Consider the following 17,302-nt stretch of genomic DNA (forward strand, 5'->3'; position numbering starts at 1 on the left):
TTTAGACCACTCGGCCTTCTATTCTTTTCTGATTTTTCCCATTAGTCGCAGCTGGTAACTTTAATTGTATATAACACTCTCTTCAGTCACCATGGATACCTGTTCCTTCTGTAACAGCATCCCTCATTAATACAATATAACAACCTGCAAAGGAAACATGGGATGCTGAGCATTACCCTCCGATGGCCTATTAGCTCAAGCTTTTAGCAAGTGTTAGTAAGTTTCAAGATTATCTATTCAACAAACAACACTTTCTAAAAATTAATATAAATGAAAACATAACCCATTTGTATGAAAATATTTTCATACAAGATGAGCAATATCTCTTTTAAGCGACACCCATAGTCCTCCTAAAATGATTTAGGCAATTGCAAGCTGATCCATTTCATTAGATGCAGGACTCGTCTTTTTAGACAAGACCTTTTTTGCACTGCACGCATGATTTTAAAATATATTATTTCCAATTTCATGTCTTTGCTTACATTAAAAGACCTTGAAGTTTTATCTTCAAAATCGAAAAAATAGTGCAATTTCCTTGTGCATGAAAATTCTTATCAAGCCCATGTTTCTGAGTGTCAGATCGGAAATTAACAAACAAATCCTTTATGTTCTACAAATTTTAGATGCAAAACGGTTGCTGCAGACACCAACATTCCTGTATGTGAATGAACAATGAATTTATTGACAACACATTACCCCAGTCTGCAAACAAACAAGGCGACAATAACTTGTCTGTTTTGGAATTTACTCTTCTGCCAATTTTATACAAAACATTTTTTATCATGTTGGCACGTTTAGTCATTGATTACACGTGTCAGCATACAGTAACACATTCTAATCTTGTTCCCTATGAACGATTTGGTTGTTTTAAAGATTTCAAAGCCATGTTTGTGCAAACTCTCTATGTTTCTTTGTATCTGTTTAGATTTCGTTTGGATGCCAATACTTAGGTATGCAATGCAGTGAATAAACTGGAGTTAGTTTGGATTGGTAATTATTGTTTTGCTCCGGACGTAAATGAGCAAAGACCACCTATTGGAATTGCATGCAACATATTTCACTACATTACACACCAAAAGTGCATCCCTCTTAATAAAAACCAGTATAATAACTGCAATCAGGATGTATTTCATACAACATGTGCTTGGGATTACAAAAAACATGTATTTCAGACTCTGTGTCCAGTTTTGCAATACACGTTTTTCAGAGAGTGTGTATTGTTTTACAATAGCCACGAAGAGCAGAGACTGTGTGCTCAGTTGTACTATAGACATGTACATGCACGTCAGACACCATTGCTCTGTTTTGCAGTTGGCATGTATTGCAGACACTATATACTCAGTTCTACAATTGACTTACACTTGTATTTCAGTGATTGTATGCAGACAATGTGTATTCAGTTCTACAATTGGCATATACATGTATTTCAGTGATTGTATGCAGACACTGTGTTCTCAGTTTTACAGTAAGCATTTATTACAGACTGTGTTTATTTTCTTCAGTATACATATGTGCTTCTTTTTACAGTATTCACATACTGCAGACAATGTGTGCTCATTGTTTCAATAGTAATTTGTTGTAGACAATGTGTGTTCAATTTTTCAATAGGCATGTATTTTAGACACTGTGTGCTCACTTGGACAATATGAGTGTATTTCAGACAACGATTAGTTTACCAAAGGCATATACATGTATTTTGGACACGTTATGCTCAGGTGTGCAGTAGAGTGTGCCCTAAATACAAGTCATTAAAGATTTAACTAAATGCATTTATTTAAAGATATCGCTAAACTAAGCATTTTATATCTGTGTGATGTAAAGCAAATATATTGAGTCCTGAGTAAAATATACAAAGTTCAATACAGCAATATGCTAGTGGACAACACTCAGTACATGTGAAAAATAAAATAAACTGGTTTAGGCACAGATTTATTGTCTGCCGTAACGAAATATGAACACAATGACACAATTTGGCAAAGACAGCCTATAGCCGACTTCAATTATCTATAATAATATATTTCCAGAGAATAGACAGGACTGACCTATAATAGTAGTTTCTCCAAAATTCTAGTTGAGAAGCAAATATACTGTAAATTTTCACGTTCTATTTTGTAATGAATATACGCTAATCAGCATGTCCCCATATATCATAGACTTTTATATTAATCCTAATGACATTATTGTCAACATAGTAATTTCTGTACTGTGACATTCAATTCATGTGTGGAATTCTTTTTTGTCTTAATTATAAATGGTCACTTAATTGTCAGCATACACAAGTATTCCTCGGTTCTGCAGATCAAAGACGACTGTCCCCAACAGCAGTTGTACATAACAACAGAGAGTGGAACCTGGGTCTAAGAAGGACCAAGAAGACGAAGGTCCAGCTAATTCAAGTAAACCGAATACCCAGGAGCATATCAGCCATCTACATCTTTGTAACTGCTTTTAAAGAATCTCTGATGGCGATGCTTGTCAGCCAATTTCAACATCAATCAATAAATCCTTGAGAAAGAAATCACATTCTTGACCTGTAAGAGATTGCTGAACAATGATCACAGGTGGGATACAGGAAGAGTTGACAGATTTGATACTTCTTTCTGTGTAGCATAATGCAAAATTGAAGTTCAGTTCCTGCTCCAACAACAGGCTGTGGACGTCTTTCAATAGATCAGTGAAGGGATGCAAGTCTAGTGTGGAATGAATCTGGTTCTCTAAGAATAATATTAGAGCTCATTTGATGGATTACAAGAAAAAAATCATGTGCGTCATGACTTTGAAAGTTTTATTGGATTCCATGCTTGCCAAGTACAGTTACATAGACACGAAATTCAGACTGGACACAAAAGCCTGTTTATGTTGATACCAAACGTTTCAAGTCAGGCAGAGGGGAGATACAGCATTGTTCTACATTCAGAGTGTAAAAATAGTATTTTTTTTTTGTTAGCCATTAAAACCCTTAAACATAAAATGTTAAGTTTGGCAACTAATCCAACTTACAACAAGATGGAAACTAATTTTGTTCCTATGTTCCTCTCAGTCCCAAAATAAAAGATACAGAATGCCACGGAGGTTCTTCAGAACCTGTAGAGAAATGTACATTTTCTCTTCATAACTGAAATGTGGTCAGCAGTCTTGCATGTATTGGAAGTTTCCGCACAAACTGATGACCATTCTCTTGACAGAAGGTACTCAGTTACAGGTATGTATATTTATGTTTTAGAGTTATTCTTCATCTTATAAATACATGTAGCTACATGTCCGCTTTCTATCCATGGAAAATAATTCATGACTTATTGATGGTCTTAGTAATTTTGATTGAAAGCAATTAGTGTACATTTTGTTATTGATGGGCTTTGTAGCATTGATTGAAAGTAATTAGTCTACTTGTTCTTAATGATTTTCTTTATAATATATATTGGAAGCTATTATAGTATATATTGAAGGCAATTAGTCTACTTGTTCGTCTTTATGGGCTTAGCTATAGAGATTTATTTATGTCTGTTCCTTTTGAGTGGAGAGAAGAAAAGCAAGGCCAGAATTATGCGAGAACTTGTAACACTATTGTTCTTGTTTAAGATAATCACTACACTTTGTTCATGTTAATGCTAATGGTTGCAAGATACCTATAGGGGAGATACAGTATTGCAGGTTAGATAGAGAGATGGTGCCTCAATGCTTGTGGTACAGATTTGACAGATTACAAAACTAGTGTAAATGTTTTAGGTTATTTTCTGTTCATATTGAACACTACTAAACTAAAACATATGATAATTTTAGCAACAAATCAAAGTTGAAACCAAGTGGAACAATTTCATTCTTATCTTTGATCTAGATGGAAATGAAAATGTTTGAATTGCCATGGAGGCTCTTCAGGACCTGCAGATACAACTCTGACACTGAAGACTTCCTTTTGAGGTATGTATAAATGTGCTTCCAACATGGTGTTCACCTATGATTTGTTTTCTGGGTATGTATACACTAATATAAGTTTCAGCATGGTTTTCACAGCCAATCCCCTGTCTGGGTTTGGACCCACTGATATTGGTTCCAACATGGTTTTCACAGCCAACCCCTTTCCTGGGATTGGATACTGTTGGTTACAACATCGCTTTCACAGCCAACTTTCTTTATGGGTTTGGATACTGTTGGCTACAGCATCGTCTTCACAGCCAACCCCCTTTCTGGGTTTGGATACTGTTGGTTGCAACATGGCTTTAACTTTTGAATTCCTGTCTGGGTATGTGAACACTGATATTAGTTCCAACATTGTTTTAAACTTTCTACAGCCTGTCTGTGTATGGATACTATTGGCTACAACACTGACATTTATGTCACATTCTGTCCTGGGTGTGTATACTACTGCTACCAATCTGGTTTTTCTTTATTAACTTAAAATCATTTTCAACATGATACACCTGTGTACACGTTTCAATTTGATGGCTTGACATATACTTAAGTCAAGGTCATATATTGAAGGTCATGATAACTTGTAGATTGTCACACTCTTCAGTGCTCCTACTTGTATGTCCTTTGTGTCAGAACCACTTTATCCTGTCTGCATGTGTGCCCGTAATATATAAAGCATTATGAAGGTCATAGAGTTCATCGTTCATGGTAACATCATGGTAATGACAGTATCAATGTTCCAGATGACCTAGATCTGGTAGGTACAGGATAGCAATTCATCAGATTTGCTCTTGTCAGTTAATACAGGAGCACTTCCTACACCTCTTTGGATGTATATCACTCAACCCATTGTAATCTTATATCTACAGTATCATACTGTTTCTTACAGTAGTTGATTATAGGATTAATTGCACAAGAAAGATGAAATGAAAGTAAAATTGCAATGCCCACATTTTCCTACCTTCTTTGCAAGCAGTAATCAATTTCATAAATATTATAACATTTACCATTGTAAGATGTACCATATCAGATTTAAATAATTATTTTTGTACAACAGAAAGTATTTACCACGTGAAACAAACTGCATCCTCTGATGAAGAGAATACCAGTCCTGTGTGTGCTACATCTTCTCTGAAAGTTTCTGAGGTCTTCCATCAGCTTCATGCAGACTCTTAGGCCCAAAAACCAAACACTAATGGGAGCAGTACGAATTGTGTGTGTGGATTATCAACCTTTTGAAGTTGAACATTGTCAGAAGCTACTGAACACACCAGTTACTACGTTTACCAGGATTAAAAACCTGTGTCACATAAATAGAAACTAAATGTGAATGTGGACCTCCTGTTTATATTCATGTTAGGCAGTTTGTGAATAATTTTAATTTGAGCTTTTTTTGTAATGACCCTTATCTAAGTCAGACGATTGAGAAAAAATATTCCCCATATGGGAACTACGAACATCGCAAGGTTATGCTGTGATTCCAAAGAGATGACCCTATTGTCTCAAATAGCATGCTAATATTCTTGTTCAAAGTTCATGTAAATATGATTTTTGATATGGAGAACGAGTTTCATTGCAAAATTGCTTATCAAGGAGCTATTTGTCTGAATTCGTCTGGGAACATGCGTTGATTGGAGACACTGTTAATAAGCAGCAACATGTAGATAAGGGTGAGGCATAGGTGAAGATCTAAATAAGTGAATTTAATTATTAGCTTGCCACTATAAAGTAGAGTACGGTGATTTCAGTGCAGTTATCAGCAAACATCTTGATCATGCCTCTATACAGTACAGTCTATTTGTGAAACAAAAAGACCAGTATTTATGCATAACTGCATGTAATCTCAGGTATTCATTGTTTCTATATGGTATAGATGGTACACACGTCAGAAAGAAGGATAAATAATCAAAGTTACATAAGGCGCTAACTGTGTACATACATGACATATTCCCCATGAACTGTTTACATACACGACATATTCCCTATGAACTGTGTACACACATGACATATTCCCCATGAACTGTGTACATACATGACATATTCCCCATGAAATGTGTACATACACGACCTATTGCCCATGAACTGTGTACATACACGACATATTCCCTATGAATTGTGTACATACACGACATATTCCCCATGAACTGTGTACACACATGACATATTCCCCATGGAATGTGTACACACATGACATATTCCCCATGAAATGTGTACATGCATGACATATTCCCCATGAAATGTGTACACACACGACATATTCCCCATGTAGATGTATTATGTTTAACTCATGAGCATCCATCCTGTTGTGCATGCATATAGACATATAGACAGATGACTCTTGGTGAGATGATGCATCCTGTTGTACATGCATATAGACACATGACTCTTGGTGAGGGGGTGCATCCTGTTGTACATGCATATATATACATGAATCTTGGTGAGGAGGTGCATCCTGTTGTACATGCATATAGACAGATGACACTTGGTGAGGGGATGCATCCTGTTGTACATGCATATAGACAGATGACTCTTGGTGAGAGGATTCATCCTGTTCTACATGCATATAGACACATGACTCTTGGTGAAGGGATGCATCCTGTTCTACATGCATATAGACACATGACTCTTGGTGAGGGAATGCATCCTGTTGTACATGCATATAGACACATGAATCTTGGTGAGGGGATGCATCTTGTTTATTGTACATGCATATAGACACGTGAACCTTGGTGAGGGGATGCATCTTGTTTATTGTACATGCATATAGGCACATGAATCTTGGTGAGGGGATGCAAATTGATAAGTATTTCTGAAATATCACAAATGTTGTGTTTATTGTTTTGGGGTTTAACTACATTTTTTAGCGCATGTACTTACATGGCAACCAGTATGACTGGGGGAGGAGAAACATGGGAAAAGATCAGTAAACAGCATACAGCATAGTCATTTAACCATATGTTCTGATTTTTTGAGTTTGATTAATGTTTACATTTGAATATTATTTATCAGGTCCTGTTCATGTAATGTAATTTTCAATTTGTTACAAAAGTCTTGTCTTTGGCTTGTTTCTGTACCTTTACACATATAGCCACCAGGCTGGCACTGAGGTTACACATGTAGCCACCAGGCTGGTACTGAGGGTACAGCTCATGATTGACATTGTTGTCACACATTAAAGCCGTTATTGTGAGCAACTTTCCAAACCGTTTAACATTGCTTAAAAAATTTCATTTGTTCCTCGTGATCCTATAACTCTCATAATGTACCTATTGACAGCAAATTTTGCTTGTGCAGTTTGTAATTAATACGTTTTGCACACAAAACTTGGATCAATCAAATATATTGTTCAGATTTGGTCAAGATCAACACTATTTAAAAGCATGTTCTTACATAAATTGTCATACCATTCAAATACTGCCACCAATCTTATACTGGGGTGTGTTTTCTGTTGTATGATTTATGTGTGTTGCACACCAGAATGTGACCATTGTGACCTATTTTCAGTGTTGATACGAACAATTCTGACTTCAAACCTTCTTTCACTAATAAACATTTAATTGTAAATTACCATACCAGTTTTCACAAGCTCTGCTAATCACGACATAATCTGAAATTCAGGAATCAAGATACACTAGCTTTCAGATAAAGACATACTCTACAAAATAATAACTAAATACAACATGATCCCATATTTAATGGTTCTTTTCAAATTTGTTTAGTTGCACATAAAATGTTTTTATAAAACATACACCTAAACTATAGGGAATATATAAATATATAACAGGCTTTAAATTTTCAGATGACTGTAGGGGGGACACTACAAAGGTCAATAACATACACCTAAACTATTGGGGATACAGAAATACATAAATGCCTTTCAAAGTTTCGGATGGATGTATGGGGACACCACAAAGGTCGATAGCTTAACATAAGTAAAGGACGAGAAGTCCCCACATATAAAACAGTATACTGTCCACCATTTCTAAACGAACTTTTATGAACGATCGAATTGTTGTGGAACAAAATTGCTGGATTATAGATCATTATGATATTAATACTCAACAAAAAAAATGGAAAATAAAGGAAATAAAATAGACAATGGAACAATGTAAGGCAATGGAAATAAAATAGACAATGGAACAATGTAAGGCAATGGAAATAAAATAGACAATGGAACAATGTAAAGCAATGGAAATAAAATATACAATGGAAAAATGTAAGGTAATGGAATTAAAATAAGCAATGGAAATAATATTTTTGTTTTTAATTTTTTCATTTGAAAAAAGATCAAAAGAAGTTTTTAGACATCAGATATACACATATGCAAGAATTATGCAGTATAAAATATAATTAATTTTCACACTGAAGCTAATAATTGTATGAAACATTTGAGAAAGGATGCAACCGCCATATGCAAGTGGAAATGAGCACTCATGAAATAATGTTCGTTGCCAACTTTCTGGAATGTACAAAGATTTAACGCAATGGTAAAAAAATATTTAATGGAAATTATTGATTTCATTTGCAAATGATTTTTATTAATGAAGGAAAGATAACATATGGATTATTCATTTTAATTAAGGAAGGATAACAGATGGATTATTTATTTTAATTAAGAAAGGATAAAGATGGATTATTCATTTTAATTAAGTAAGGATAACAGATGGATCTTTTATTTATTTTAATTAAGGAGGGGTAACAGATGGATTTCATCATCAAGTGCATATTTTCAGCATTATGCATATTATAGAACTTAATCCTGAATGAAAGTACATAAATTACTTAATTAAATAAAATGTTATTTTAAACATTCAGTTTAACTTTTGTTTTTGTTTGTTTTCTTTATTTGGTTGTATAGTTGTTGTCGATTAGCCAAGGAATTACGTTTTTCTATTTTATTTTACTTCCAAAGTATCTTCTTCTACATGTTTTTATAATTTCATGAACAATTATCTGCACTGGTTATACAAATACCCTTTGATATCCATTGTGCCTAAAAATTAATCATTAAATACTTTATCATAGATTTATTTAGGGCATTTGGTTGGAAAAATTACCCAACAAGAGAAATCTAGTTTCATTCACTTCAGCAGCAGAGGGGGCGAATCGGACATTTTGTCCAATCGTTATTTTGCTTAATTATTACTTTCTGCACTCAACGATCTAGTGTCGTCAGCGCCTGGTAAAAAAAAAACGACGACGTTGTCGGGGGATCGTCCAATCGTCATTTGGTTTAATTAACACCTTCTGCGCGTCGATCCCCAGCGTCGTCAGCGTCCGGTAAGCACATCGACGACCGCGTCGATGTCATCGCCCCCTCTGCTGCTAAGTGGTTATTTACAATGATCTTACAAACAGAGTGATCACTAACTCCTCCTCCTGTAGATCAATTAGGTTATTTGACTGATCGGTAAGTCTAAAATTAATTCTCGTTAAAAACCGATCATGGCATCGCATATAGACCGGATTAATCGGACTCTCAACGATTAAAAATCCCGGAGGGGCTGTTGGTGAAAATGAATAAAGGATATATCCCTGTTGAGCTTGATTTGATTGCTTGGTATCTACCTGGTAACTCCCTTCGATAACATCACACACTAGATTAATCGCTATCACTGATGCAATATTTACGTTGTATGGAGCAATATGCCTACCACCATCTCCGTTATCGTGTCTGAGGATAGTTGATGGGGGGGTGTCCGCGGGTGGATTCTCAGGCCAACCTAGTATGGTTCTTATTGAACTGTTATAAATATCAACCATATACCCCGGTGTGCTTATTTCAATCGTCGACGATAACGTCGGTTCATGAACCGTAATAGCGATTTTTGATTCCTTTCCTGTGATCGATTTTATTCTGCGCTGAAATTCTTTATTGATTTGTTCTATTTGGTATGACCCAGTTGGTATTGTAACCTCCTCCCAGTCTGGGGTTCCATCGGGTTTATTTGTCCGTGCAAAAACCAGCGAGTTATTAGGTTGTTGTCCGTTAAATGCGTCCGCTCGGATATTAGGCCAACTGTGATATACTCGCAATTTTGCCAGCGCTATTTCCTTCACTGGAACCGGCGATGGGAAGTTCACACTGAATTCGGGTTTCGTTGACGTTATCGATATCATACTTGTTTGTACCGGAGTGGTGTTCTCCGCGATCCGCTGAAGTAATTGAGACCCTTCGGGGTTCAGTGACATTATTATTATTCGTTGTCTTTAGTGTCTAATTTCAACAACCAGGTGGTTCCGGCTTCCAGTTGAAAATCCTCGATTTTTGACATCGCGGAGCTATATAACTGGACCATCGTGGAGAATTCAACATCGGATACGAACAAATTATCAATCGATAACGAGATCAACCCGGATAATTTCGAGTATGCGTCGGATACTATTTGATGTTTTACTGTATACTCGTTGAGTTTTTTCTGAAAACACGATGATATCTTCCTAGTGATTGCGTTGGCGACTCCAGCAACTGTTGTCATCGCGGAGACAGCGATTGGAACAGCGATCGGGGCTATCGTGGTCACCGTGGATAAAATAACACCGGTACCGGCCACTATACCCGACACCGAGTACACGACCGCGTCGATGGCGGTTATTTTTCGGCGGTATTTTTTTATTTTTGCACGGTATTGTTCGGAAAGCGTTTTCAAGTTCGCGGAGAATTCTTTTGCGGTATCGAATCGATATTGATGTGACGTCGGTGATACCTCTGATTCAATTTCCTTGGTGGTCATTTTTATTTTAAAAGAACTAGTGTTTTTAATTACTTAGATTCGCTACAAATTCCACATACCATGTAATGTTTGCCCCGGCTAGATTTCTATCAACGGCTTTAATTATAAACCGTTCGATTGTATCCTTGTCGATGATTGTTGATATTGTATTGTTAAACCCGGATGAACTCGGCGATGATATACTGAACTGCATCGCCGAAATCAATGTCAATCGATAAATACCCTTAACAATTGCGGTGACATCTATTGCATTACGCGTAGGAGTCCAATCGAATGATCCGTATTGAACCGTGTATACGCCACTGCCGATGATCCCATGAGGTGTTTTCATTTTTTCGAGTTGCTCTGTCATTCTAGGTAGTCTGTCCTTAATCGCTTCAACATCAGTTTTGATTGTTTTTATTTCCCCTCCATACGCGTCTACATTTTTTTTGTTCGCTTCAATATTAGTTTCGAGTTGCTCTGTTATTCTCGGTAGTCCGTCTTTAATCGCTTCAACATCAGTTTTGATTATTTCTATTCTCCGCAAATTCGCGTCTATATTATTCTTGTTCGTTGCAACATTAGTTTTGATTGTTTCTATTTCCCGTGTATTCTCGGTCATACTTTTTTTGTTCGCTGCAACATCAAGTTTGATTGTTCCTATTTCATATGTATGCACGTCTATACCTTTTTTGTTCGCTGCAACATCAGTTTTGATTAATCCTATTCCCCGCCAATACGTGTCTACATTTTTTTTGTTCGCTTCAATATCGGTTTTGATTGTTCCTATTTCCTGTGTATGCGCGTCCACACCCTTTTTGTTCGCTTCAACATCAGTTTTGATTGTTCCTATTTCCTGTGTATGCGCGTCTACACTCTTTTTGTTCGCTTCAATATCAGTTTTGATTATTCCTATTTCTTGTGTATGCGTGTCCATATTATTTATGATCGTTGTAACATCAGTTTTGATTGTTTCTATTTTCCGTCCATGCGAGTCTACATTATTTATGATCCTTGCAACATTAGCGCCGATTATTTCTATTTCCCGCTCATGTACTACTACACCATTTCTGTTCTCTGCAACATCAAGTTTGATTGTTTTTATTTCCTGTCCATACGCAGTGATATCATTTATAGTTGTTGTAATCTCATCCGGTCTGGTATTTTTTTTACCAAAGAATTTATCAAAGTTGTCATCGATCCTGTTAACATTTTTCCGTAACGAGACAAATTGGCCCGACAGCGTTGCAAAATCCAAAATAGCACCCATTATTGCTGCAAGATTTGGTTCGGTTACCGCCGGGGTCCCGAAAAAACTAGCGGTAGTGAGTTGTATATCGGTGATAGATTTTTTCACCTCGGTGACAGATTTTTTCACCTGCGCGTCAAGTTCGGTCACCGATCTATCCAACCTTATAAAACCGTCTTTGACTAATGTTACCGCCGATATATGTTCACCCGGTTTGAGTCGTCCGTCGCCGGTATATAACGCGATAGTGTCCTCGGCGGCATCACGCTGTCGTGTTAAAACATCATTCAGTGACACATTACCGGATTTCAATTTACCCTGGCGGTCTTGAAATACAACTATTTCGCCTGGGTCAACACTGATTAAATTTAACATATCAGCGATTTCATCCTCAATTAGTTTTTTTATGTCGGCGGCGGCCGTTTCCGTGGATTCTTTCAGCGCCGAAACCGGTCGTCCCCAAATATCAATCATCGTTATTGTAGAAAAAAACGACGTTTCTAATTAACCCGCCGGGCCTCTACGACCCCACTAGTGTATTCGTTTACAACCACATGAGGTGGTTTTCGCGATGATGAAATCGCCGCGAGTACGTTCAATACCTCACGGCCGCATATCGGTGGGTCACTTAACTGCTGTGTTGGCAGCGTGGAATAAAAAACCCGGGCTGAACACGCCGGGGCTGAACACGCCCGGATATACCGCATAAACTCTTTCGGCGGAGCTAACCCGTATGAATCAAAATAGACGATCGCACGCGGATCAATCGCGTACGCAACCCAATGAGTTCCCGCTCCGGAGGATCCATCGAGGTTAATTATGCCGGTTTCAATATTCCTTGGTGCCGCCGGTAATTGATCCCTCATAAAAACACCTCTGAAGTTTTTTATCGCTAGCGCGTTTGCGGCGTCTATTAAATCAAAATTAGACATTGGAGTCATAGACTCAGGAGTCATTGACTCCTGCGTTAATAAACGGTTCCCGGTAGTCTTAGACCCTTTCCCGAATACCATGAATACGGGGTTCCCGGTAGTCTTAGACCCTTTCCGGCTACGGGTCGTTTTTTTTTGTAGCCTTTCCCGGTTGCCTTCTTCAATGCCATCCCCGCCGCGGTACCAACGGCTCCTAACGCCGCCGCCTTAGCCACTGCTGGTGCGGCCGCGGCAATTAATGCCGGAATCGCAGCTAACAGCGGAAATATCCCACCGGTCTTTTCCATGTTTTTAATTGCTGCGGCCGAAAAATCTATTTGAACACCCTTTTTATTCTTCATCGCATCATTGAAATGTTTTATTTGACGCGCCGTCAACGATATCTTATGATTACCACCCGCCATCTGTGACGGCTTCAGCGTTATTGTGGTTCCGCATTGTTTAGCCGACTTTGATCGTAATTTCTTGACTTGACCATCAGTCAACTCTACACTGACGACACTATACGACATTTTATTGTAAACGCGTTTGTGTTTTCAATTACATGTTTTCCACTGGTGCATCAACGATTCTCATTCGTCCACCAACGCCTTCCAACAGCATTGATTTATCGCTGAGAATGACAGCAACCGCTCTATAATTAACACCACCCGGGGCTATACGAGCTCGGAAGTGTATATCAACGACGGATTGTCTCGTTAAATCAAGATGTTCCAACGAAAAGTAATAAATCGGATACAGGTTTTTAAAATCAAGTTGTGATATTTGCAAACCAGTGTCGACGTTTTGATCACGACCCATATACGACAGCAATCGATGGTACACACGTGCGATATGGTTGTCGCCGTAATTAAGCTGTATATCCTCGGATGGTTCCTGTTGTCCGTTTATTCTCAGCGAAACATCCCTGACTCCTAATTGATCAAATATCATATGGCTGCGTTCTTGACTGCCCAATCGTTCCCTATTCTGTAGCGCTATGAATATATGACGCGGGGCTGAAACACCCTGTTTTGATGCCAGGTGCCATGTAAACGTATCGGCGACGTTATCCTCTTTAGCATCAGTTGTTACCGCTAGCCAACTCAACAACGATTTCCCTCCCTGTTCCATAAATGCTAACAATCGTGCTTCCGTGGTAACTGATGGAGTCAGCACCGGCATCCACAATGCCATTTTAGTTAAAATGACTTTACCGGCAGCGACGCCAGCAGCACGCCATATTGCATTGTTATCATCGCCCCTTCGCGTCAGCGCGATTGTATGCTTAGCCCCATAGACAACTTTTCTGACATTTCTGCAGAATCCAAATATGTGATGGAGTGGAATCGCGCATGAAAACTGTCGGCGTGGTCCTTGCAACATTCCTACTCGTGCTGCGAATCCTAGATTGTAATCATTGTTGGTGCTTTTTATAATATTAAAATTAGCACCTGGTCTTGCTCTGCGGTCTGGATTGGCTGCTTCAGCCTGTGGGTCAGTTGCGGTATCTCTTTCCGCCAGCACGTTGATGTACTGAATATGGTCAGCGTTATTGGTGGTGTCCTTCGCAAACATCATAGATGGGCCCGCCGATCTTGTATAATCATCCGAGTATCTCGCCAACCCAATTATCGTCGTTGCAACATCAACCTCGCGTTCTATTGATTCAATTTCTCGCCCGTCAATAAGATATCTGGCGCTCTCAAATAACGCCATGATACCGTTGTTGACGAAGCCAACTCGAACACGATGGTCATCTGCGTATGGTGTATTATCGGCGGCATTTGTCACGAGTTCTCCCTCAATTTCGATAAACGCTTCACACGGCAGAAAGTATTTACTGGTATCTTGGACCTGAAGTTCAATTCGCGATCGTAGGTCGGGTTGCGCTGCATAATAAGAATAATATTGATAATCACGGACAGAATCATCCCTGCGCACTGGGGCATCCATATCAAACGCGGGATCAGCGGTACGCGCAAACATTCTATTATTTATCATGTTGATGTTTTCAATTGCGATTTTTTCGTCGTAAATTCTTTGAATTTAAACCACTCCCCGCTATCGCGTTCATGAGCGCGTTGGTTGCCGCATCGGCGGATGGCGAAGTCGCCAACGACGGAGTCGTCGCCAACGACTGAGTCGTCGCCAACGACTCTAATTTTTCTTCCACGGCGTTATTTATTACTTTACTGACATTTGCAGGCATCACTGTCGTTGATGGCATCACCGGTGGTTTCTGTTTTTTTCTCCTGGATTTCACCAACGACATTAGTTTGTCTCGCGCGGCAGAAAGCGCCTTTCCGGCAACATCTCCAATAGCACTAATACCCTTATCACGAATAACATCAATAGCCTTCATTCCTAATTGTTTGGCTAACGGCGCTACTTTTGGAGCCATTCTTGTAAATAACCCCGCAATGGTGCTACCGAGACCATCTCCATAGTACGCGCGGTAAACAGGCAATCGCGAGTTTACCACGTAGACGAGTACTGGTTTATCATGGTTGTAGTGTATGATCATCCTTATTAAAAACACCAGTTTTCCAATTAATCATCCACGAGCTCGTCTATGAGCGTTCGATATGCATTAATGTCCATAATACCGCCTGCAAATAAACGCTTGCAAATATCAGCGGCCTCATTGATTATTTCCGTAGAGTTATTTCCGGCTCGTTTTCCTCCGATTAGTACTTCCAGCCGTGATATATCACTGAGAACACTATTAGGGCAGGTAACGCCGTAGGATTCTTTACCAACAGGGTATCCTTTTCCTTTTTTTGGTGTTATACTCTTAACTTCCTTGTGGAATGCGTCGTAATCGGATTTACTACGATGTGGTAATGCATCTTTATGTTTACTTGCTAAATACACTATTCTTGCCCAGTCTTTTAACGACTTTATATTTTTCTCGTAACCGCTATTGATATGCTTCTTATCTCGTATGTTCTTAGCAAAATTGTTGGCAGTAAAATTAATTAATTCTTCCCTGTTGCTGAAGCCTCTAATTTGATCTATTGTGCTCTTCTTGAGTACAATACGGGGTATATTCCCCTCTTTTTCTTCCGGTATTTCTTCTTCTGGTGTTTCTTCGGGTATTTCTTCTTCTGGTTCTCTTGCGGTGGCGCCTGGTTCTTCTTCGTCGGCCATTGTAACATAAGGTTCTTGTGGTTCGGTTATAGCGAGTGGTGGTGGCCTCCGTGTTGTAGCAGCCGCTATTTTTGCAGGGAGTGTTTCTAAAGACCTTTTTGTTTGTTTTGTCTCTGCCGCTATCTTTTCAAGCGCACCAAGAACGGGTACAGTTGCCGCCGTAACATCCTTAGTCGCTTTAGTTACCGGGGCAAATAACTGTTCACTTCCAACAGCAAAATCAGTTTGCATTTGTTGTCGCGTTTGAAGTTTCTCTCTCACTCTGTCTCGTAACGGTATAAACTTTCTAAGCGCTGCTAGCCGCTCTCTGGCTAGCCGAGTAGTAAGTGATTCACCTACCATTATTGTAAATTGATCCGCAATTTTCTAATTTTCCGCCGAGTGTACCATCGGGAGCTCCACGGAGTTTTCGTCTATAATCCTTCTAATGTTTTTGATCTTACTAGAAATCTCCCGGCGTCGTTCATAAACACGTCCGAGTTTTTTTCGTATTATTTCAACGGCAGTAAATAGTCCAATGAATGCATTTGCGTCATTGTGGTACAGGTTCTCATTAATCGTATGTTGTAATCGTTTTATAAAAAAATACTCGCGGGCCAGGGTAAAACGCCCCCGTTTCGACTGTTCGTTAATAATCTCATAATCGGATAATATTTTTTCACTGTCGAGACCATCAGATAATTCAATTCCTTGATTTTTTAATTTTGAAATCTCAGTTAATATATTATTGATGTCTTCGATATTCATTATTCTTATAAAACATCTTATTTCTAATATCAAAAATTTTAATAAAATTATTGGGGCCATTTTTGACCCCGTTTTTTGTATGGACAGTACAATGCCGTAGATCTCCACTCGAGTGTTGTGGCAGATTGCAGGCATACATGGACGGTACAATGCCGTAGATCTCCACTCGAGTGTTGTGGCAGATTGCAGGCATACATGGACAGTACAATGCCGTAGATCTCCACTCGAGTGTTGTGGCAGATTACAGGCATATACATATACTTAATTAAGGACATTCACATCTTGGAACCCCAAAGCATACATCTCCGGGAGGGAGGCCTAGGGTGACAAACGTCATCGTAGACCGCCCAGAAGATATGCTTGGGGGACATCACTACATGTACTTAATTAAGGATGAATATATTTACAATGAAATGATTGATGGATGATGGGACGGTACAAGACAGCACAAACATAAAACGGCGGGGCGGAACTCTACGGCCAATTCAACCAATCAAAAGCAACCCAATTAAATTAACCCGGTTGCATGATTGTGAACAAAAGACAACCACACGCCCGGGTCAAGAGCGTGGGTTAGTTTTGATTAGTTGAATTGGCTTTCGAAAGCCCCAGGCTTA

General features: G+C 38.8%; 1 protein-coding gene across 2 annotated transcripts in view; it reads left to right on the forward strand.

Moving 5' to 3' along the window:
• LOC149773266 (uncharacterized) overlaps positions 1–17,302 on the forward strand; it is a 175,393-nt gene that overhangs the window by 114,304 nt on the left and 43,787 nt on the right. Inside the window, exons 13-15 of one of the 2 annotated variants that reach the window (XM_089946536.1) lie at positions 2,299–3,202; positions 3,836–3,918; positions 4,967–8,723. In XM_089946536.1, the coding sequence (XP_089802662.1) occupies positions 2,299–2,361 (63 nt within the window). In that variant the 3' untranslated portion in view covers positions 2,362–3,202; positions 3,836–3,918; positions 4,967–8,723. Of the gene's footprint in view, positions 1–2,298; positions 3,203–3,835; positions 3,919–4,966; positions 8,724–17,302 lie in introns of those variants that run through there. The other variant, XM_089946537.1, reaches the window with a different exon arrangement.

The sequence above is a fragment of the Sinohyriopsis cumingii genome, unplaced genomic scaffold, assembly GCF_028554795.1.
Source record: "Sinohyriopsis cumingii isolate HCF-2022 unplaced genomic scaffold, ASM2855479v2 utg000721l, whole genome shotgun sequence".
In the NCBI taxonomy this organism is placed as follows: Eukaryota; Metazoa; Mollusca; class Bivalvia; order Unionida; family Unionidae; genus Sinohyriopsis; species Sinohyriopsis cumingii.